Source organism: Cydia splendana, chromosome 11, assembly GCF_910591565.1.
Source record: "Cydia splendana chromosome 11, ilCydSple1.2, whole genome shotgun sequence".
Classification (NCBI taxonomy): Eukaryota; Metazoa; Arthropoda; class Insecta; order Lepidoptera; family Tortricidae; genus Cydia; species Cydia splendana.
The window spans coordinates 9,451,646-9,476,891 of record NC_085970.1 but is presented as its reverse complement, the minus strand read 5'-3'; the positions used below and the strand labels follow the sequence as shown (position 1 = coordinate 9,476,891).

The 25,246-nt window shown below is 39.3% G+C and overlaps 3 protein-coding genes across 3 annotated transcripts in view; 2 read left to right on the top strand and 1 right to left on the bottom strand.

The window, feature by feature from the left end:
- LOC134794924 (uncharacterized) overlaps window positions 1–25,246 on the top strand; it is a 157,780-nt gene that overhangs the window by 117,130 nt on the left and 15,404 nt on the right. The gene's annotated exons all lie outside the window — the stretch shown is intronic.
- On the top strand, window positions 5,697–7,907 carry LOC134794784 (uncharacterized). The gene is made up of 4 exons (XM_063766570.1): window positions 5,697–5,893; window positions 6,038–6,194; window positions 7,070–7,098; window positions 7,192–7,907. The coding sequence occupies exons 1-4, from the start codon at window positions 5,697–5,699 to the stop codon at window positions 7,757–7,759; spliced, it is 951 nt and encodes a 316-aa protein (XP_063622640.1). The 3' UTR covers window positions 7,760–7,907.
- LOC134794783 (putative nuclease HARBI1) lies at window positions 5,895–8,519 on the bottom strand. Its single transcript, XM_063766569.1, has 2 exons — window positions 7,914–8,519; window positions 5,895–7,014 (listed from the first exon to the last, which is right to left on the bottom strand). The coding sequence occupies exons 1-2, from the start codon at window positions 8,367–8,369 to the stop codon at window positions 6,238–6,240; spliced, it is 1,233 nt and encodes a 410-aa protein (XP_063622639.1). The 5' UTR covers window positions 8,370–8,519; the 3' UTR covers window positions 5,895–6,237.

Below are 25,246 nucleotides of genomic sequence, written 5' to 3'. Positions count from 1 at the left end.
TCGAGCTTGGTTCTCCCCCACCTTCCTTAACAACTGGTGTCACCTTCCTGCTCTATAAGTCCGGTAGTACCACGGAAGCGAAGAACTACAGACCCATCACATGCTTGCCTACACTCTACAAGCTCCTTACATCCATTTTGAGAGCAAAAATCAACGCGCACATTGTCGCAAACAATATTTTGGCCTCTGCTCAAAATGGATGTAGGGTTGGGTCCCGTGGTACTAAAGAGCTCCTCCTCATAGACATGACCATCTGCCAACAAATCCGGCGGAACAGGGGGGCCCTCTCAGCAGCCTGGATTGACTACAAGAAGGCCTATGATTCGGTGCCTCACTCATGGCTGGAGAGGGTCTTAGAGCTGTATAAAGTTGATACAGCTTTAAGAGCCTTTCTAAGCGCGTGTATGAGGCAATGGACCACAGTCCTTCGTCAACCAGGAGGCGGGGATGAGAGCCCTGGCCCGCAGGATTTTATAAGGATTGAGCGAGGAATATTTCAGGGTGATAGTCTGAGTCCTCTGTGGTTCTGCTTAGCTCTGAATCCTCTCAGTACCTTGCTGAAGGATTTAGAACTAGGTTGCCGGCTTCGGAGAGGGGGTGAAGTCATTTCTCACCTTCTGTACATGGATGATCTCAAATTATTTGCACCAAATAGCCAAGACTTGGTGGAGCTACTGAAAACTACCGAAGTCTTCAGTAATGCCATCAACATGGAGTTTGGTGTCGATAAATGTGCGGTTATGCATGTACAGCGGGGGAAAGTTGTAAATTCAACAAATTTGTAAAGTTGTAAATTCAACAAATTTACAACTTTCTGAGACAATGTCTTTCAGATCCATCTCTGAATCAGAAACCTATAAATACCTTTGGCATGTCACAGTCGTTGGGTATTGAGGAAGAAGGTATTAGACGGTCGGTGAAGGAGCGCTTTTTCAGTAGGCTCACAAAAGTACTCAACAGTCTTTTGTCAGGAGGCAACAAAGTGCGCGCCTTAAACGCCTGGGTAATGCCTCTACTCACATACTCCTTTGGCATACTAAGGTGGACTCAGACCGAGCTGGATACCCTGGATCGGAGGGTCCGACAGCTGCTCACCACACACCGTATGTTGCACCCACGCTCGTCTGTTATGAGATTGTACATCCCACGGAAATGTGGAGGTCGCGGCTTTCTAAACGCCAAAAATCTCCACAACCGTGAGGTGTACAACCTCAGGAATTATTTCCTCAACAACGAGTGTGGGATGCATCGTGATGTGGTGGCAGCTGACAAGGGCCTCACGCCGCTCTCCTTGGCGAACGAGAACTGGCGCAAACCTGTAGTACTAAGCACCGAGGACCGCAAGGCGGTATGGAAGGATAAGCAGCTACACGGGCGGTTCTACAAGGCCCTCATGGGACCCGATGTAGACCTACCCGCGTCGGTGAACTGGCTACGATTCGGGGACCTCTTCGGAGAAACCGAGGGTTTTGCCTGTGCAATTGCGGACGAAGTTATCATGACGAATAACTACCGGAGATATATCCTGAAGGACGGTACGGTTGACATTTGTCCGGCATGCCGCCGTCCCGGAAAGTCACTCAGGCATATTATCTCCGGTTGTTCTCATCTTGCTAACGGCGAGTACTTGCACAGACATAACCTCGTAGCCAGAATTATTCACCAGCAGCTTGCCCTCCTATACGGCCTTGTGGACCGCGAAGTGCCGTACTACAAGTAATCACCTGCGCTAGTTCTCGAAAATGGTCATGCCACGCTCTATTGGGATCGATCTATCATCACTGACAGGACTATTGTAGCCAATAAGCCTGACATCGTGCTGATAGATCGATCGCAGCGCCGGACCGTGCTCGTCGACGTCACCATCCCCCATGATGAGAATCTCGTGAAGGCCGAGAAGGACAAGTCCAGCAAGTACCTAGACTTAGCCCACGAGATAACCGCTATGTGGGATGTTGACTCGACGATCATTGTTCCTATAGTCGTGTCAGCGAACGGTCTCATAGCGAAGAGTCTCGACCAACACCTAGAGAGACTCTCGCTGGGTGGTTGGATCAAGGGTCAGATGCAGAAGGCGGTAATTTTGGACACGGCGCGTATAGTACGTCGATTCCTCACTCTGCGGCCCTGACCACCGGCAGCTTGGACCCTGCCCCGCTGCCGGCGGCACCCCAGGTTAGGTTTTCTATAATGTGTTTATATATTTTTGTTGTTTTCTAAGTGTTTTTATATTTTACTTTTATACTCACATTGTAAAACCCTAACATAAGACCCTAATTGAATAAAGAGAATAAATAAAAATATATTTTGGGTGTGTAACATTTGTTTTTTACTTATCTGAAAAAGGAGGGGTTTTAAATGAAAGATTTTTTATTTTATTAATTTTCAATTTTTTTTTTTAGCCTGGTTAAGTGTCCCACTGCTGGGCAAAGGCCTCCCCTCGCTTCCTCCACTCAACCCTGTCTTTTGTAGTTTCCCGCCAATCCGGATAAAATGCGTCCAAGTCGTCCCGCCATCTCCTTTTCGGTCTGCCTGCACTCCGACAACAACAACAATTATTATTATTATTTCAACAATTTATTAGTTTCAATTGATTACATTATTCTTATCAATTCAAGATTTTTCGTTTAAACCCAGCCGTTTAACGCAAACTTTATTATCTTACGCTTCAACACCTCAACAAGATAAATGTTAGGATCTTTTAACTTTTTGCAATTCTTGCTCGTAGAAACAACCTACTAATAACTGGAAGAGTGAACCAGCTGATCTCAATCGAACACAGAGTGACGTTGTAAGTACATACCTACCGACATGTATAGATTATGGTTAGGGTTGCCACCCGTACTTTAGTATAAAGTATTGTACTCTATAAAATGTGAGACTGTGACAAGGACAAACAATACCTAATAGTTCTTTCCCTGCTACTCCTACTGAAAGATACATAAAGGCCCCTGTACACATTGGGCCAGCCCGGGGGACGCATTTATGCGTTAGAGGGAGCAAGCATATTGCTATCTCATTCTACCGCATGGCTGCGTCCCTTGGACTGGCCTGCGTTGGTCCAATATGTACAGGATAGAAATGAATGGACCCGCATTCTTCATACTACGCACCGTACCCCGTAAGTTAGTATCACCCTACGTCGCTAGATGTCGCTAAGAGTGTCATTTAATTCAAAAGTCGTAATTTTACAACTTCTACGTGTACGCGCAAGCGTGAAGTACCAACCATCGAGCGATCAGCTACATTCTAAGTGATACAGTAACAATAATGGCTCCTCTACACGATGGGCCAGCGCCGACCACTCCAAGGGACGCAGCCATGTGGTAAATGAGATAGCATTATCACTTGCTCCCTCTAACGCATAAATGCGTCCCTTGGAGTGGCCGGCGCTGGCCCATAGTGTAGATCGAGGAACCATAAAAAAATGGACAAAAGAAGAAAGGGATTTTTGTCTTTCCCTATATTATAAATCACCATCAAAATTCTATTTTATGCGTCGACAAGGAATCGTTCTAGCAGCTCCATCCACGATTAGATCATGTTTGGCAAAACCTGAGAGCTCTCCCGGCCTAGCAAATGATACCTTCAAACAAATTGAAAAGCGTTTTGAAAATGCTAACATCAAGGAAAACTCTTGTGTGATTTGCTTGGACGAAATGACAATTATGTCTAATTGGAATATTCCAAAAAGTACGACATTATTGAAGGGTTTGAGGATTTTGGGGGAAACCGGCGGACTAATAAACCCGCTAAATCAACTTAAGTATTTATAATAAGAGGATTGTTTGACAAATGGCAATCGCCAGTCACTTATTTTTATCATAAAAGTTGAAATTGAAAACATTAATTTTCATTCTGTTCTGTGTTTACAAAAGCAGAAGAAGAAGAAGGATGCCACCCAAAACAACAAAAATGTAATTGCACAAAACAACAATAATTTATTTGCAGAAAAAATATAGTTTCGTGCAGTTCGTTTGATCGTTAACTTAATATCTGGCTGTGTTTTTTCAGCCGTGCAAATGCCGTACAAATACGCATGCTCATCGAATATATGGCGCAAAATGCAAGATTCGCGAACCGCGAGTACGATGGGCCTCTCGGAGCGCGGAGATACGACGCGCAATGCGATGTACCCGCGTGTACTAGGGCCAATTTTTACATATATTGTAGAAAATTTTATCTACTTTCATATAAATGTAGTTTGACATTGCACACGAGAGTAGGTACATCATTTATTTTTTTCTAGATGCCGTGTATGAAGTGTCAAGGAAGGACTTTTTTGAAGAATGGCTTGATCACCCAAAGTTAACCAGAAATGAAGATTTGTTTCACTTTATTTATCAAGACATGACTTCAGTGGGGTTGCCGAAGAATCTATCAGAAATATAAAAATGAAATTGTGAAAATTTCAGCTATTATTGATGAAAAATGGAAACACGCAGAAAAAAACCAGAACGGTTTAAAAATAAGCACATAGAGTGGTTACAAGGTGCAGATTTATCTTTAGGAGTGTCAATAATACCTTGCTCCCCATCAGGGTCATCAGATTGCACTGAAAAACCTGGTCGACCTAAGACAGATTTTTCAGATTCGAGCCTTAAAACTAAGCGTCGGCGAGTTGATGACTTGATCCGGACCCGAAATACCGATGAGTTAGTATATGCTGCAGAAGTATCAGTGCGTATATCTGGCAAAAGAAACACCGCAAATGCTATAAAACATCTTAGTGAACCTTCGAGTAGTAATGAAATAAATAGTTCAAGTGAGCCAAGTGTAAATAGGTGCTTGTCAAGTGAGGAAGCTTTGGCGTACTACGTTGACAGCAAGTCTACTACGCAGGCGTATAAACAGACTCGGAAGTGGAGCATCAAAGCATTCAGTGGAGCACAGCTACAAGTTACTGTAGGCCAATAAAATTTATCTTTTCCAAAGAAAGTAAAAATCTTACCGTTGCCGATTGTGCCGCACAGTTTAGGTGTTACATAGCTACATAACTACTAATTTAACAAACACTGTACCTATCTTCATTCAGTTTGCGGTACATTTTATACTGGTGTGTAGGTACACTCGTAATGGATAATTATCACTGTAAATATTGTAACGAAGCTTTTCCTGCGGACAATTTGAGGGAACATTCTAATTTAGCCCATTACAAGTTGCTATCAGAGTGAGAACCATCCGAGGGGGGTGCGTATGTGGTTCAATCAGCATTTACCTGTCGAATTACCTATTATTTATCGATTTGACGCTACCACTGAATACACGCTCGACCCCGAGGGATATATAAACTCAATCAAAGATGGTATGAAGAAACTTTAATCCGATCAATCAAGAGATAAATAGAGGGGCGCCTGTGCGCCCGCGGTCCTCCCCGCCCGCGCCACTGCGGCGAGTACGACCGTGCGACTCGTGCAAGCGGGGTGTCAGTCTCACTTGAGACTCTCAAGCCTTGTTCGGACTAGGCTAGTATTTTAGTCTAGTGGCGAGTAATTTAGTAGCTAAACGTGTCTGAACACCAAAAAATTAGTCGAGTGGATTAGTAAGTAATTTAGTCGAGTCAATCCATTTTATTCTATTTTTTTTAGTAGTTTAGTAGCGAGTAGCACCCCCCACCACGCGTCCGTGCTCACTCGGCCGCCGGCTAAACAAGTCCGAACCTGTCGATTTAGTCGAGTTCATTAGTTGGCGTGAAAATGTCGTTTCGCTGGAGCGAGGAAACTACTTTAAAATTTGTTTCCATTTATATTGAACATGATTGCTTATGGAATGTTAAGTCCCCGTGTTATAAAAACAAACAGAAGAAACAATCCGCATACCTCGATATAGAAAGTAAGATGAATATTGCCGGATTTGCTGAAAAGGAAATAAAATTGAAAATTAAAAACATCAGGTTAGTGAATAATGGTGTTATTTTATTTCAAAGGCATAATTATTTAACAATTAAACATGTTCAAAGATACAATTAGCTCTTAATTATTTTTACTACCATAGTTTTAAGAAGTAACCTAACCTAACGTGATATACTTTTTTTTAGATCTACCTATTCGCAGGAGTTAAAAAAAATAAAGGAATCTAAAAATTCAGGCGCGGGAACGGACACAGTTTATATTCCATCAGTAAAATGGTTCAGTATATTAGATGCATCCCTGCGAAATTTAAATTCAATACTTACAACAAGTGAAAGTAATTTGGTAAGTACCTACTTATCTACTTATACCAGAGGGTAGTAATTTTTCAATGTATCATTCTTGTCTGCCATGGGACAGACCCGCTTCCGACAAAATATTGCGCATATCTGTCCCGGCGATCTGTAGACCTTTGCGATGATCGGTTACTTAAAGAAGCGGGTAGCGGTTGCATTCCGAGAGGCTGTGGTTCATTTCTCCAATTACCAGAAACGACAGTTCCTGTCTCAAAATCTTCTGTGTCTACTGTGTATTCATACTGTTTGTTCTGTAGTTTTGTTCGTCGGAGCCAATTATGCAAAGCGCAGCATGTCTTTACTATCGTAACAATTTTCTCAGGACTGAAGGGCATCGGTTTCTCAAACACTCTGAATCTAGCAGCTAGTATACCGAAACCATTTTCTACTATTCTTCTAGCCCGAGACAAGCGATAGTTAAAAATTTTTTGCTGTAAGGTTAATCGATTTCCTGGATAAGGTTTCAATAAGTATTCTTTCAAGGGAAATGCATTGTCGCCAACTAGGACATAACCCTCTGGTAGAACACCGTTTTCTAATTCTTGGTACAAGCTACAGTTTCGAAATACGCCCCCATCAGAAACCCTTCCATTGCACCCAACGTCTATATAACTAAAGCAATAATTATGATCTACAACGGCCATTAAGACAATACTGTTTGTGCCTTTGTAATTATAGTATAAACTTCCTGAGTCAGGGGGTGCCTTCATGACAAAATGTTTGCCATCGAGTGCTCCGCAGCAGCCTGGAAAGTTCCACTGATTTCGAAAACCATTTTCAATTGCATTCCAGCCTGCAGTAGTAGGAACCTGAAAAAAAAACAAGATTATTTTGGATACCTAATAAAAACATGATTTGTTTCAGGCTTCCAATGCTTCACACACTGAATCAGTGTCACTGATGATACAGATATTACGCATATTGAGCAAAATGAACCTACACCTGGTCCCTCAATCCTCAATCACCCAGCTCTCGAGTACAGCTAGTCAATTACATAATGAGCAAAATAGTACTGCAGGTGGTTTTCGTGAACCTACACCCCAACCTGCAGCAAAAAAGAAGAAAGTCGCTCAGCTCTCGAGCATGGTTAGCCAATTAAAGGAGATAGCTGATACTACTAATTCTAGAGTCGAAGAAAATGAGTTTGAGGTATTCGGTAAACACGTTGGTCTTCAACTGAAACAATTACCCTTACTATTGGCATTAGAAGCACAAGAGCACATTCAAATTTATTTAAATAGAATTCGACGTCAACATCTTCAACCCGCACCTGATCAAAATAGAAGCACCATAACGCCACAGTCGTCGTATGGTACAGAATCACTACATAGCGATTCTTCAATAACTGATAATGACACCAGTAACTTTAATTTGGAATCTTTATCCCCTTCCGTTTTACCTGCACACCCTGTACCTACTGATTATCAGTTTTGCTCAAATATGATTCAATCGGGCCATATAAACAATAATGAAACGCTGAGTAACGTTACAATTCTATCAAATGACTTAATTTTAACAGCATTGCAGAACGCTAATGTTTATAATGAAAAATGATGGGAGCAAACTAATAATTAAAGTAACTTTAATCTAATATTTAATAAATAAGTAACTGTTATATTTGTTATAAGATGGTACGTAGCAATGTTGAAAATGATTAATTAATTAATAAATGTTTCATAATAAATCTGATGTACTTATTTAATCTAACCTTGATAAATTCTTTTAATGCTTCATAGATAGCTTCACAAACTTCGATGATGAATTCAGATATAGTTGATTTTCCGAGTCTAAATATATGTGTGAGTGTCCTTAAACTACATCCAGTAGCAAGAAAGTATAGAACTGCTTGTAATTTTGTAATTGCAGGTATTGCACTTCTTAAAAGGGTATCTTTACGCTGAATCGTAGACTGTATTTTCATTAAAAGAAAATTCACACAACTTTCGGACATCCTCAAGCTATTCAAGTATTCGTTGGGATCTTCCAATGCTGATTCCTTTAGAAGACAATTAGTACCTCCTAGGTAATTTCTTCTATTGATCCATTTTCGTATCCCCAGCTTCTTTTTATTAATCACGCAAATTTCCTCATCCACCTCTTCTAAAATAGCCGTTACGATTAGCTTTATCAGTTTATTGACTTTATTACGCTGTAGGCTGTTCATCTTGCAGAGTACCACTGACTTGTGAGCTTTACTCGACTGTAATGCGAACGATTTTTAGGCAGTAGCGAATAGTTTAGCTACTAAATTACTCGCCACTAGACTAAAATACTAGCCTAGTCCGAACAAGGCTTCAGCCTCAGCGTTCAGCATTCAACTACTTAGTCATTCATGTACGCATTCAACGAAATAAACTTTAAGAACTTGTGTATTTATTTCACGGCAAGCCTTCAGATTGGAACAGTGACCCTGTTACCTTTGCTTTGTGTACTTACCTACCTAATGTATAATAGTGTATGTGCAACATGGAGGACGTTTGTGAACTGTTGAAGGCATGGGAGCTCCCAGCCTTAATACCTGAATTCACCAGTAAATATCTGATTATTTGTTCGATGATACAAAACAATAAGAAAGACGTACGGTGTGTGAAAAAAGTAAAGGCGTCAGCGCGGCAGTCGTTGCAAGAATACACTTCAAACAATATACACTCGGTAGCAAAAAAATCGACTCGTCACATTTTTTAGTTTTTTTCAATTTTTCTGAAAACGTTGAATATTTCAGTGAAAATGAAATTGCAGTGTTATTGTTTATTAATTAAGCTATCAAAAACATTAACAACCGTTGAAATCGGTTTGGTAAATTTCAGGTTATTGTTATTTTTTGTAGAAAACAACATTTTACCTGCTTTGATTATGCACTAGTTGCGCACCTTTGAGGGCCATAAAAACCGGTGTATCCGGTTCTTTCTTATCAGTCTGATATCAGAAGTTGACCTGTGCACATCTCCCGCAATCATTCCCTGGAATTACCTGCAAGCAAATGGACACGACAGAAACTGAAGCCGGCCAAGTTATCGTCTTGCTCAATCAAGGCCTTACGCAGCGTGCAGTTGCTGAACAGCTGAATTTAAGTCAGTCTGCTGTTTCCAGAGTCAACCAAAAGTTCATTCGGACTGGAAACCTTGCTCGCAAACCTGGATCTGGCCGTCCCAGGTGCACATCGAGGAGAGAGGACCACTTCATCGTTACGGCCAGTCTTCGTGATCGACAGCGTACCGGCGTTGACATCCAGCAGCAGCTGATGCAGAACCGAGAGCAACCAGTCAGCAAGTGGACAGTTCGTCGAAGACTTAAGGAAGCCAACCTTACCCCAAAAAGGCCTGCCACAGGGCCCAAACTGACAGGGAGGCACCGGTAACGGAGTCTTGTCTTGTCAGTTTAGGATAAGACAATTGTAATTTTGTAATAGATTGTAAGATTTTTGAATTGTACATTTTGAATGATAAATGTTGACGTTTACAGATTTAATAGAAGTTCTGAATAGTGAAGACAACATATTGAGCGTATATAAATTATATAAAATTAATTGGATATAAATACACGAAAATGTGGTGTGGAGGGAAGATGAAAACATTCTCAAGTTTAAGGAATTCCACCGTAAATATAAAGTACCATTCATATGAAATATGATGCGGAAGGGTAAAAAGTAACACAGAGTTAGTATGATGTTTACATGTTATGCGTTATACGACACTCTTTTACTTATGGTTCCTTATTAGGATGGCGGTATGTGATCAGATCTTAGGTTTTCTGTTACATTATTATCTTGGATTTATTTATTCACTTTCTTACTTTCGGGTGGAACTGTCCTGTCTTTAATTATGTCCCTGTATCTGGTGCCCATATAGGATGTCGATGCGACCTTGTTCGCGATCTTTGACATCAGCTATTCCTTTGGTGCGCGGAAAGCCGTAGCGTTTGTTTGCTGTACTCTGAGGACTGTCGGAGGCGTGCCTGAGTACGTCAGCATGTTCGACGCACCTACTGGGCACACTCTGATGTGTCCCATCAAACCGGTACCCCATCTGGAGGCGGCGCTGCAGTCTGAGCTGCGCGTCGTGGATCCCGACGTGGTGCTGCTGTTTCTGGATCACATGGTCACTGCGGATGGCCGGTACTGGCATGTGACCTAGCGCCGAATGGAGTGGCTGGTGGTCCGGAAACGTCTCCGCATTTTTGACAATTTTCATACAAGATGCCCATTCGTCTGGCCGTTAAAATTTTTGCCAATTATTTTCCACAATCTTAGCGGGTATGATAGCTATTTATTCATTACCGAATTGGCTAAAAAAAAGGGGGGTGAAATGGATGTATACGACATACTAAGGAGAAGTATATATCCTTTTACAAGAAGATTAATGCAGATATGACACTTCGTTTCATTGACTCGTACAAATTTCTAAATAAGCCTCGACATTTATCGCGAGAGCAATTTAAAATTCTACCTAAACACATACCATCACGCTCGCAAGACATTGACGGGGATGGTGCGTTTGACTTATTGTCGCGCAAAGGAGTCTTTCCATATTTTCTTCTTTCCTTTTTTTTTTTTAATTGAATTAATACATTTACGCTATTTCGTTTGTTATTATACAATTACTTTGTATACAAATAAGTGATTAAGTTATAAAAACAATAACAAAAACGTTGTTATCAATGGCGAAACAAGTGACACAGGCAGCGGCCGTTACAAGGTTGGTGGAAGATGTAGCTAATCTAAAAAATCTAATACAAGACATGAAAGAGCAGATTACTTCTTGCTGTGGTGTTATAAATGGACAAAATAAGCTACTTACATATCAGAGTAGATGTCTTCAAAAAATCTTGGGCACTCTCACTAACACCAATATAGATTTGCCCTTGACTAGTACGCAAGAAGCACTAAATCAGTCCGGTCCGGAAGGATTTATATTCCTTCAAGATGATTTGCCACTGGATATCCAAAATGAAGATCTGATATCATCACCAGCACCACCTCCAACCCAGCCTGTCTCTGTTGCCGTGACCCCTGGGCATGAGAGCCCTATCCTTCCAGTTCAGAAGCCAGCAGATCCAAAGCCGTCGGTGAAGTCTGGTGCCCAACAGCCAGATCCAGCACCCACAAAACCTGACCATCTGACTGAGACACGCCGATCTCGACCGCGTCGTGGAGTTGGTTCATCGACCCAAAGTAAGACGTGCGCCACAAAAAAGGCTGACTGTCCTCCAACGGCCCCTGCTGTAAGTAGCCCCGGGATACTGGTCCGGTGCCACAGTCTCCCTGCACCTCTGGCCTGCGTGCTGCGGGCCCTCGCGTGGTCAGCCTGCACGTATATAACCTCAGCGAGGAAACCACCACGGAGGATGTCGTGCGCCACGTCCAGACCAGCATGGGTATCGCAGCACCAGTGTGCCAGCAACTGGTGGTCACTCGTGGAAACTACACTTCGTTCCGCCTAGATGTGCCAGCTGACAAGGTGAAAACCGCCAAGAATGTTGCCAATTGGCCGTCGGGGGTTGGAGTACGATATTTTAACGTCGTACAACCAAAAAACTCCAATGCACAACGCGAAATCACGACAACACGGTAACAACAAAATTCACAATCATTCACCAAAACGTACGATCGATTTGTGGAAAAATTTCACTACTTGAACTATTATGCTTTGATGAAAACCCAGATATACTTGGATTAAGCGAAATTTGGTGTAATAAAAGTGAATTGGAGCGCGTTAGGTTAGGTGGGTACACGCTCGCGAACGGCTACTGCCGCGCTCGCGCCGGCGCGCACGGTGGGGTAGCTATTTTCTTACGCGACAATATACAATATAAGTTACGAAATGACCTACATAACCTATGTGTTCCATATCACATAGAATTCACTGCAATTGAAATACCATATTACCATATGATTATTATTGTATTGTATAGGACATGTAATGGCGACATTGATATTTATTTAGAACGTATTGAATTATTATTAAATAAGCTAACTGACGAAAATAAAAAGTACCTCATTGTTGGCGATCAAAATGTGGATTATCTATCTGACAATAGTTCAAAAAGGCGGGTGGATGACGTACTTAATTCTTTTGGTTGTATAAATCTTGTAACTTTTCCAACTCGCGTTACGGACGACTCTGCCTCGTCCATTGACTGCGGATTAGCTAACTACGCGCGCGAGCATCTCACAGTAACAGCAGTGGATACCGCTATAAGCGATCACAACGCGCAGCGGTATGTGTTTACTATAGAAAAGTTAGACACCAAAGCGAATACGACAATGGAACGCCGATTATTCAATAGCCAATCTATTTATGCATTTTACACTGACATTTCATATTACAATTTTAATTTTATTTATGATAGTACTATTGACATTAACTATAAATTTGATAAATTATTTAATATATTGACATATTATATAGACTTACATTTTCCAATTAAGACATTGAAGTTAAGACAGAAATCAACTGTTCCATGGGCGACAGACGAACTGTTTGGATATATGCAAAGGCACCGCGACCTTCATGAGATATTGCGCCAATATCCTGACAACCAAATCATATCAGACTGCATAAAGCATTACTCGCAATTAATCAAGTCAGAGACATTACGAGCCCGTCAACAATATGTTGAAACTAGACTGGCGGAAAGTAAAAATCCATCTAAAGAGATATGGAGGATTGTTAACGAAGAGGTCGGCGTGAAAAAATGCACCCAAACCGTTACTCTAAAAAAACCTGACGGGACCGATTACATGTCTCATGAGGAAATCCCTAATGCATTTAATTCTTACTTTTTAAACATAGCTTCGAAAAACGTGATAAACAGCGATGAGTCATTATCCAAACAGTACGTCAGTAGGCACTTGGATGGCTCTGATATACCGACATTCACTTTTCCTGTCGTAACACGTGAACTGCTAGACAAGACGATTAAGTCTATGTTAAACACCAGGACTACAGTTGACGTTTATGACATATCTTTAAACATTATATTAAGTATATGGCCTATTTTATCTGACATTTTAGAATTTCTATTAAATGACATGTTTCTAGTTGGTACATACCCAAGTGTTCTTAAAAGTACACGAGTATGCCCTGTATATAAAGGGAAAGGAGACAAGAGTGATGTAAACAACTATAGACCCATAACCATCGTGCCTACCATCTCAAAGCTGGTGGAGTCCATTCTATCATCTTCCCTAATGGCCCACTTGGAATCAAATAAGCTACTTACTGACCATCAGTACGCATACAGGCAAAAAAGATCCACCACCATGGCGGCACATAAGATGGTAGACTGTATTACGACTGGTCTAGATGATAGGTACAAAATGGCGGGCATACTGTGCGATCTTTCGAAAGCATTCGATGTAATAAATCATAAATTGCTTCTAAATAAGTTAAGTATGTACGGCATTACTGATTCCGCTCTAAGTTTGTTTGCATCATTCTTGTCTAGCCGTAAGCAGGTGGTCAAAATGTCCATAGGTGGCAAAACAGTGTCTTCAGTCACTGGTTTTGTCAATTTGGGCATCCCTCAAGGGTCGGCAACTGGCAACACATTATTTTTATTATTTATTAATGACCTCCCGTCGGCAATTACGAGTGGCAATTCTATTCTATTTGCCGATGATACAACAGTCATCGTCAACGCAAAAACGCACACGCAGCTTGCTGAACAAATTCACGAAGCAAGTGACCAACTGCAAACGTGGTTTTCCTCTAACGGCCTGCTCTTAAATATGGCCAAATCACATGTTATGATTTTTTCAGGACGTAACGCTGAAGTGCCACCGTGTATTGCTGACGGGCCTATGCCTATATGTAATGAGACCAAATTTCTAGGTTTTACACTTGACTCAAATCTGCATTGGAAGTGCCATGTTGACGGGCTATGTAATAGGTTGAGTAGTGCTATTTTTGCTATAAAAAAACTACAACCATTGATATCTAGGAAGTCACTGAAGGCCGTATATTTCTCGCATTTTCACTCCTTGATGTCATATGGTACGGTTATTTGGGGCAATTCCACGGATGCAAATCGCGTACTAATACTCCAGAAACGTGCGATACGGTTACTGGCAGGAGTTAAACCCAGGCACCCTTGTAAGGAACTATTTAAGCAAAATCGAATAATGTCGCACTACTCACTATACATATTCGAAGTATTGATGTTCGTTAGAAAAAACTTGCCACTGTTTAAACGTGTTGAGGTCACGGGCAAAATAATCAGATCCACGGGGAGACTCAGAACAGTGCCGCGACGCATGGCACTTTCATGCAAAAACCCGCGAGTAATCGGCCCGACATACTACGAGCGTCTACCCGCTGAATTACGAACGGAAACATCTGACGAAACATTTGAACGTCAACTGAGAGTCCTTTTATTGGATAATCCACTTTATTCTGTAAATGAGTATATGACCCTGACATTTTAAATTGAAAATTGAATCGTATAAATTTGACATGTTCTCAGTTATTGATTTATGTATATTGTAATATGTACCTAGTATTTTATTTAGAACATGACGATCATTAAGAGATACTCGTACTAAGTTATTACCGTATTTTGTTTTGACATGAATGGATAAATTGTTGACATAAGATTAATTATTGCAAGACATTTTTTAATTTGTATGTATTAAATAATATTATGTAAATATGAATGACGATCATAATATAAATTCGTGTAGATTAGTCTAGCATAATTTATAATGTAATTTAATATTATGAGAATAAATATCTAAATCTAAATCTAAATCATACTGACGAATAAAAGACGTATCGAACGCGCACTATTTATTCTGAGACAAAGGATCCCTAGCTACCCACATATGGGTTATTATTACTAAATTACCCTACATATACAACACCTCCACCTTTATTACTAGCCACACACTCCTACAATATATGGTAGATTACTTAACTTTAACAATATAATTACGTCGAGTACGTCGACTGTTGGGAAACACTATTAGACAAAAAAATATACCGAAAAGAAAGCAGTTTTATAGTAAACTCATCGACTCATATGTGAAAAAGGAAACTACAAACACGCTCTTAATGCTTGGAAAAAAAAGAAATAAAAACCCTTGGTGAGTAGTGATTTATACTTAAAGACGGATGAGCTCCTTTTGGCGAAGGTGTTTGAAAACTTTCGTCTAGTTTGTCTTGAAGCGTATAAACTGGACCCCTGGCCATTTTTAGATAGCCCCGGGTCTTTCATGGCGTGCTATGCTACGTTACACCCGTGTTGAATTCGAATTGTTAACTGATTATGAAATTATTCAATTCATAAATGTCAGTATTATGGGCGGTGTTATTAGTCAGGTGACGAAGCGTCATTCGATTGCAAACAATAAGTACATGCGGATATAAGACCCTCAGAAGGTGGGCAGTGGACACATTTATTACGTATCTCGATGTTAACAATCTATATAGTTGGGTCATGATGCAGCACCTCCCCATCGCCAATTTAAAGTAGTTATCAGAAGAAGAAATTTCATCATTCCACCTCGACCCGATCAAACCTGACTCTCCCGTTGGCTACATTTTAGAAGTAGATTTAATATATCCTAGTTAATTACACAACTCACATCGAGATTATCCTTTTTGCGCTGAATCTAAATGCCCACCCTTGTCTAAGACAAATAAACCGCTTTTAAATCTAGATCAAAAGTCAAATCACGTCATTCACGGGGTGAAAGTAAAAAACTGTGTATCAAAAGGACTTGTTTTAAATAAAATACATAGAATACTTTCGTTCTGTCAGGAACAAAAAAAGAGCGCAGGCGACAAGCGCTTTTGAAAAAGACCTGTATAAACTCTTTGTAAATAGAATTTTGGGTAAGAATATTGAAAAGAGAAAAGTAGTGCATTTCTGCAAAAATTGGGATGACATTGAGACGTAAGTACGATACACACTTGGTTAGATAACGTAAAAATAAATCTGGTCCATGTGTATTATTTCATGTATTGCTTCGCATATCGATTGAGTCATGATACTGTAATTCACGAGGACCCCAACAGGGATGAATTTGGCCGTTGTCTTTCCCGGGTCACCATAACGGATTGGTACTCTTACTGCAGAGAGGTTGTTGTTGCATACCAGATAGAAATGCAAGAGGAAAGGGAAAAAATAGGTGACCCGAACCAAGCCCAAAAATCCAAGCACAGCTTCAGCCCAGTGCGGCCTAAATAGGTACAATCACGGCAACACTAATAGTAAATACTGAAGGACAGCCTACAAGAACAGCAAAATGGACACGGAAGCAGCCACATACCCGCCATCGACACTATAGGGACAGATTACGTGGTCAGCATTCCCCGCGCTATACGGAATGCCCGCCGCGCGGCTTGGTCCTTAGTTGTCCCCCGGCCGTGTATTAAGTAATACACGTTCTAATTAAGTATTCCTGATTATCATTTATATACTTCCAGATAGTTAAATTCCTATAACTGGTGACCCCGACAATTAGAGAACCTGGAACTATTAACAGTGACAATTAGTGTTCGTGAATTGTTTAAACGACTTTTAAAGGAAAATCTGGTTGAGTTATTTCGTAATATTATTTCGGTACGCGTGGGTGTATTGTCGGTCCTTCCACCACCAGTATTCCTGATTATCATTTATACACTCCCAGATAGTTAATTCCTATAGACCCCAACCGCCAACCCCGCCAGTACAGCATACTCAGCAATACCACAAATAATCCTCCCCCCACTACCGACCTGCAAAGCATTACCTATTTCAAATTTCAACACTTTATTTAGCTCCTCATATCAAAATCATAGGCAAAAGCTCTCTTAGGGCCACTTGCACCATTCGGAATTATCCAACTAACTTTGAGTTAACCGCTAATACAGGGTTAAACTAATAATTTGTGTTGCACCGTTAAAGGTTAAGGTTTAACTCTGAATTAAACTGTTCAATATTTAACTCGCCGACGGAGCAGGGTTAAATCGCTAACTCTGGGCTATTACCGAATTATTTTGAAAAAAGAATAGCGGATCATTAGCAGTTTATTGGCGCGAAGTAAAATTATTGTTTTGTGTTTGGTTTTACGACGGAACTATGATAAATTATTTATTATTATATTCCGATGACGATGAAGAGATTATCGATTATATTGCCACGGATTTATATAATAGAAGAGTTGCAGAACGAACTGATTATTTTAACTCGCAAAGAGATAAATAATTTTACAGAAGGTTTCGACTTGAAAAACAGTGTAGTATTTTGATTAGATAAAATCAAACACAGATTGCAATACAAACATGACAATATCAAGTAAGTATAATGGCTCCTCTACACGATGGGCCAACGCCGGCCACTCCAAGGGACGCAGCCATGCGGTAGAATGAGATACTAATATCAATTGCTCCCTCTAACGCATAAATGCGTCCCTTCGAGTGGCCGGCGCTGGGCCATCGTGTAGAGGAGCCATAAGGTTATAATAAAATATATAAGTTACACTATCTATTGGTATAAGGGATTCTTTAGACTTATTATTACATTCCCCACGCAGTCGAAAGTCATTAAAACGTTTGAAAATAATAACAACGTGAGAGTGCACGTATAAGGCATGATACATATGATGATTGGCCTCTAATTGTACCTTTACGCATATAACAACGCTCACACGAGACAGGTGCATTTACTTTTTCACGAAAATACGCAAAGGTGTCACTTTTCGGTCATAAGAAGTATGTCGCGGTTGTTATCCACGTAAGAAAAAAGGTGGGAACACAAAAAAAAAGAAATTTTATTGTGATGGATGCTTACAAAAGCTAGTACAATACCTTAGTGGCGGCAATGGTCGTACCGTGTTCAAGAACATTCTAACCAGAGAGGATTCCCAAAATTGCAAGTGCACTTTTCATAGTTTGGAAGGTACGAATGTAAGATTCGGAGAAGGTGACAATCTTAATGCTCAAAAGCGAATTGAACAACGGGAAGTGGAGCATGAACAGGAAAACGCAAATTTTGGAGAACAACCGGCGCCGGGTACTCGAAGATACGGGCCTGGCTCCGCACGAGATCCAGGTAATGAATACCTACTTATCCAGTACAAATCTTGTTCTACTCTTTGTTGATTCAAAAGCTTTTACACCAGGAGGCTGAAAAAATTCTGACAAAAACGCCTGAAGGAATCGAATACATGTTTCGAAAGAATGCCCGAAAAAGGATCCAAACAGCCACCAATATTGCAAGAGTACTAGTTTTTCAGGAAAGCCTGAAAAAAAGAATGGAACGGTGCAGAAAATGGCAACTGTTAAACGATCCAGAGTGTGGAAATACCAGTATTGTTGAAACGATTCGTGAATAATTAATCAAACTTTTACAATCAAACGAGATTAGCGTGTCGCGTTTTGAGCTGGATACATTTAATCATTTAATCAGAAATACGGGCAAAAAAAAAACTTGTTTTTCCACGGACCCCCAACGACTGGAAAGACAATGTTGATGGAATCGTTGGTAGACTCAAACATCAACATTTATTCAGCAAATAGGCCACAAGGGCACTTTTACACGTCATCATTGAATTTACATACAAGGAAAAATAATAACATCAACAATTTTATAAAATAAAACTAACAATTCAATCTAACGTATTACAATTACTAAGAGATGTATATGGTCTCTTAATGTCGAATTACATAAAAAATACAGATACAAAACACAAAAAAAAATCTATAATATTTAGAGGTGTAAATGTCTCTAGGTGTCAGAACTATAAGATTATATAGTTTATCAAGTTATCCTTAGAGATGTATAGGGTCTCCAAGAGTCAATATCCTGTATAATTAATACATTCATTAAGAGAAAAGAAACATACGAGAGCAGAATGAGGCGTCTCACTGTAATTAATTAATAAAAATAAAGTTACTAAGTATAATAGCTTGTGTTAGCTTAAACAGACCAAGTCTCCACAAACAGCACCCGTTCACGACTTGCATTACAACACGTGTCGTCTGACGGGGCTCACTCCGAATAGTCCATTCAATTTTTCCATAGTCTGCAACACTAATGCTTGTTTTATGGACGAATGTCGCTTGACAAACAATCAATTTGAGCAGTGGAAATTATTGGCGGCCGGCACCAAGATGGACACTGACATCAAATATAAAGAACGAACGGTTGTTGAGAGTTGCTGTCTATACAGTGCTGCTAACCACAATCTGGGGACATATGTACAAACAAGCGGTGCCCAGGACGCGATTGACGAAAGAACAATTCAATATGACTTTAATAAACCGATACGCGAGTATATTAATTGCTCTATATTCGTCTGGGAGTCTCTGTGGAAAACTTATAATATGATAGTATGACGGTCGTCGTAGATACATAACTGATAATTTTTTTGGGGTGAAAACTTCTTTAGCGGCGCTGAGCAATTTTTGAGGTGGGCAAAAAATGATAAACTCGGGACAGCGTAACGCGTAACGCGAAGGCGTCTCTCCTCTCTTTCTACCGCACGGCGAAAATGTATGCCTGAGCCGGCTGTTTCATGTAGGCGGCGCAGGGCGATTATTTGCGTGACTTATGTCATGTGTGACGGACAATGTTATTCACCAAAGAACTTTAGTCATAACGTATCATAATCAGGTCAATTATTTAAAACTGGACTTTTATATTAAGCAATAAAGCTCAATGTTCTAATCTTCTACGGGCTGAAATACGAGGATCTCACAGTTACATTCTAACTTTATATCACTCCAATATAATTCAATAAAGTCTCATCTTGATGAAATCGCTAATAAAAGTGAACTCTAGTACTGGTGAATAAAACTCAAAATATCATGACCAAATATATTTAGATGCGTGGTCTGCAAGGTAACTTTACAATTTCTATTCGAATTTTAAACAATTAACGCTACAAATTTAAGTTCACTGGCCAGCAATTTCGGAACTAAAGTTTTTCAATAGAAAGGAGGATGGGTCAATTATACATAGTGCTGCAAACATTTTGGACTAGTTATTGAGTTGTCACTTCTGTCGGCACTCCCGGAGTGCAACCCGTTGTTTTTTTTTATCCGGACTTTACTTAACATTTAATTAACACACTCACTCGATTTATCTTATTACTCGAATATATATTACTGTCTGTTTGTTTGCACGACGTTGATATTTCGAACTTATGGCATTATCACTCCGTTCGTCTATATAAATTAAGGTTCGCTACGTACACTAACGTTGACTAGATATATTTAAGCTATCATAAGGGAATAGTGTGTAGAATGTATATGAACGACTCCTGTACACTAAGTAGTAGTAGTTGACAAGAGGGATGAAAAATAAAAAATAAAAAATTAAAATTGTAAAAAGCAAAAAAAAAAAAATGATAATTAAACGTAATTAAGAATCTTAGGTTAAGTGACTTAGGTTAAGTGAAAAAATTATAAAAAATACAAAAAAAATAAACGTAGGTTAAGTGCATATAGTCGTTTTGTTTCACCACTTCCCCACCTAACACACCGAAATATTGAACACTGAAAAATTGTCACGAACGTAACAGGCTGCAATATTTCGGCGAAAGTATAAATAAAAACTCTTTTTGAGAGTACATTCATTAATAACAAAAGAATCCAGTAAATAGATATTTAAGTCCATTAAATACATAACATGGACTGGCAATATTTAAACTTTTATTTTAGCTGTAATAAAAATAATTTAAACGAATAAAACACAAATACAAACACAATTGAACTTGCGCACATTTGAAGGCGGCCGAAAAGCGAGACAGGTAGGTAATAAAACAAAAAGAAATAAAAGCAGCGAAAACATTAACGAAAATAAAAGATAAAAAAAGGGTAAGTTGAAAATTGTACCCACATTACACATAACATATGCAACAAAGGAAACAGGTAATAAAACAGAGAAAAGAAGAGACATGAAAGCAACGGAAGAATTAACAACAGTAGAAAGAGAAAAAAAAACTAAGGGTAAGTAGAGAACTGTAAAAGTACACATAACACACACAATAAACCGGTAAAGATAGTAAATAAAGGTAAAGTAAAAAACATACAAGTAAATAACTTGTACACATTAACATGTGGCAATAGAAAAGGCTTCTTATGGAAAATATTACAAAAAATATATAAAAAATGCAAACGGGAAGAATCCCATTTAATTAGGTTAGGTCATTCTTTGAAGAAAAAAAAGAAAAGAGGTTAGGTTACCCTTGACAAATTGAATCTACACACATGTGGTGTGGAGAAAAATTACCTGTGCTACCCCGGGAAGGTGAAAAAATTCTCAAGTTTAAGGAATTCGACCGTAAACATAAAGTACCATTCGTGATTTATGCAGATTTTGAGTCGATCCTTTCACCAATGAGCAGGAAACAGAGTGAGTCTAAAACACATTAAATGTTGCGCAAAATATACCGTGTAGTTTGGCGTTCTACGTTCATTATGAATATGACGAGAGTTTGTGCAAATTTTTCTCATACCGAGGGAAAAATTGTGTAAAAATGTTTGTGAGACAACTGTACAAACACGCTCGAAATATATTGAAAATTCTCAAAAAAATGTTCCAATCGCTATGGAGACGATGACTGATAACAAGACTCGAACGTGTGTCATATTTGTGAAGAGCCCTTAGAAGGTTATTGTGTCATTGATCATTGTAAACCTGACGGGGCGAATACGCGATAAAGCGCACAATGACTGTAATCTCGAGTAAATTCTTCCCAAATTTTTTTCCTGTTATTTTCCACAATCTTAACGGGTACAACTGCAAACTGTTAGCGTTATGGAAGAATGAGTTGGCCCTATACTCATTCATTAACGATGAAACTAACAATGATTTTGAGAGCCCTCACAATTCATTTCAAAACTGAAGATTTTTATTCACTCCACGAAATGTGGAGAGGAATGATAGATTTTATCGAGGAGCACGTGGAGGACAAGAATGTAAAGTGGGTTGGATTTAAGGAGATATTGGAGGACATGCCAGTGAGAGTTTTCGAAGTGCGTGGTAATTATACCCCACAGTGGTCGCATACATTTTGCGAATGTCTTATGATCGCTGTGGGTGATTACTTAGAAATGTAAGGCATATTGCGATTTTACAGCTTAGCGAAGTATTTTTTAATTTAAGCACTTTTGCGAATTTTCTTTTCTGTGTAACAAAAACAATAAGAAAAGCATGGTGATCAATGTTACTATTTAATAATTATAAATATTATAATGTAATATAATTGTGTGTGTAATAATAATAAATAAAAATATATTTTGTGTGTGTAACATTTGTTTTTTACTTATCTGAAAAAGGAGGGGTTTTAAATGAAAGATGTTTTATTTTATTAATTTTCAACAATTTATTCATTATAGGACGTGACCACGGAAGAGTGACATTCAGGAGACCTTCAATCCAATCGTTACCACCACCCTCATGCTCACCACCGCCGCCAACACCGACGTCAGCAGCAACCCCATCCCAACCTACTCAAATGTTAATAAGATCGGACCGATATGCTTTGGGGAGATCGTCATGTAACATTTGTGTTGTGTATTAGACCAAGAAATGTCTTCAACGATTTTGATAGCACACTCAGTTTAAAAACCATGTCCTCCGCGCTCATTTACGCATCCAAAAAATTTACCCGAATCGGTGTCCGACATGATTTTATAACTAAAGCCTGACAACAGTTTATTTGACCCTCGCCATTCTGCGGATTTTCAATGGTACTAATTTCTTTTACTGCCAACAAGTACTCTTTGACAACGAACGTTGGATGTCATCGAATGTCACCGATGTAAACAAACGGAAAATATCTACGAATATATTCAAATATAAACGGTTTTATTACAAAAATACCAAAAAAAACCGGCCAAGTGCGAGTCGGACTCGCGTTCCAAGGGTTCCGTATATTACACAATTTTTAACAATCAGTGCCGGATTAAGATATTTTGATGCCCTAAGCATTTCTAGGTGCCCCCTCTCCCTAGGGTCATCAAGATTACATTGATTTTTTGGTAAATTGAGAGAAGTTCATTGCCGCATTACAGCTGAGAATGGAAATCAGTCACATCATTTTATCACGAAAATTGACAGTGCCGCAGCAGTAATGTTGCAACAGAGTACCTAATGCTGTTGCAGTCGCCACCCGAATGTCACCTTTATCATAGCTTAGAAAGTAATAGAAACGCGAGCGAAGCGAGCGCGGAAATTTTTCGATATAAAAACGCAATATGATAGACAGTTGTACATTTTTACTTTTAGTATGGAAATCAGTCACATCATTTTATCACGGAAGTTGACAGTGCTGCAGCAGTAACGTTGCAACAGAGTAATGTTGTTGCAGTCGCCACCCGAATGTCACCTTTATCATACCTTATAAAGTTATTGAAAACGCGAGCGAAGCGAGCGCGAAAATTTTTCGATATAAAAACGCAATTTTAGTTATAGTCCCATCCAGGCGCGAATCCAGGATTTCATACAGAGAAGGGATGGGACAGTTTTCTATCAGCCTAGCTTCGCATAGGGCTCGATATTTAAGGGTCTCAGCGAGGTTGTTTTCATGCATAAAATATGCAAGAAAGCAGAGAGCTTGGAATTGAATTGGCGAAGTGTGAGAAAGGCAGTAGACCCAGCTGCGAAAGAGGAAAGCTTGGATTTGGATCCACGCCGAAGTGTAATTAAGGCAGAAGATCAACTTTGCCGTAAGGCAGAAGGCCTCGCATAAGACCTAACGCCGAACCGCAAAAGAGTGGGTTGAAATCGAATCTATGCATGTAATCACGACTCTTCTACTGCTACCGATTGTTTCCCAAAGAATTACGCGCCATTATTTTTGCAAATTAGCTTTTGGACAGCTAAAAAAATCGTGTGGTAAAAACGATGTGTCTGTCCCTAATTTTAAAATTTGTTCACCTTTTTCAACCTGGCATTTTGGTGCCCCCCCTGAACGTGGAGCCGTAAGCACGTGCTTGTTTTGCTTATTGGTTACAAAGTCTTTATTAATTCAACCACTAAAGTCGACGAGTACAAAAAACTTTGAGCTAGCTCTCAATTTAACATATTTTTTTAAACATTATTTTTAATTTGACCTTACAATTACTCGTAAGTAGGTAAGACCGTTAAATATTTAAAATGATTATCGTATCAGAAAATTATCACCAATTACTCTAAGAAAACTACTACTCTAAGTAATCCGGCACTGTTAACAATGTATTTTTTATGTGAAACGTGAGTGAAATCTCATTAAAAAATCCGTAGGGGTCGGATCAAAAACTGTAATTAAGTCCGACTCACGCTTGACTGTACATTTCTAATAGGTTTTCCTGTCATCTATAGGTATAGACCTATTTTATGTATTTAAAAAAAAATTTAAGACTTAGTAGTTTCGGAGATAAGGGGGGGGGGGGGGGGGGGGATGGTCATTTTTTGCCTATTTTCTTGAATAACTTCTAAACTGTTTATTCGAAAATTATAAAAAAAATATATTCGAGATCCTTACAATAGCTTACAAATGCAATAAGCTCTTTCATTTGATATGTAACATGATATAGTTTGAAAAATTAAATTTTTTCATTTTTTCATTTACCCCCCAAAAGTGGCCCCCATGTTTAAAATTCATTTGTTTACGTTACATGTCCGTATTTGGGTCACAAACTTACATATGTGTACCAAATTTCAACTTGATTGGTCCAGTAGTTCCGGAGAAAATCGGCTGTGACAGACGGACAGACAGACAGACAGACGCACGAGTGATCCTATAAGGGTTCCGTTTTTTTCCTTTTGAGGTACGGAACCCTAAAAAAACCAAAGATGCGAAAAAATTGTAGTGAATGCAATCAAATACTTACAACTTACAAAAGACGTAGGATTACATAGCATTCAAATAAACAACGTTTTGAAGTTGGTTGTTGACATGACCGGTATTGACATTTTATAGCGCGGTTTTATTGAACTGGTTAGTTGTTTGGTTTAAACTTTAATATTTCATTTAAGGTTCAGGTTCAGGTAAGGTTCAGGTTTATGTAGATCGACGATAAAAATCCTATAATTAAATTGGAGACTGAACGTTTTATAATCGAGGTTGGT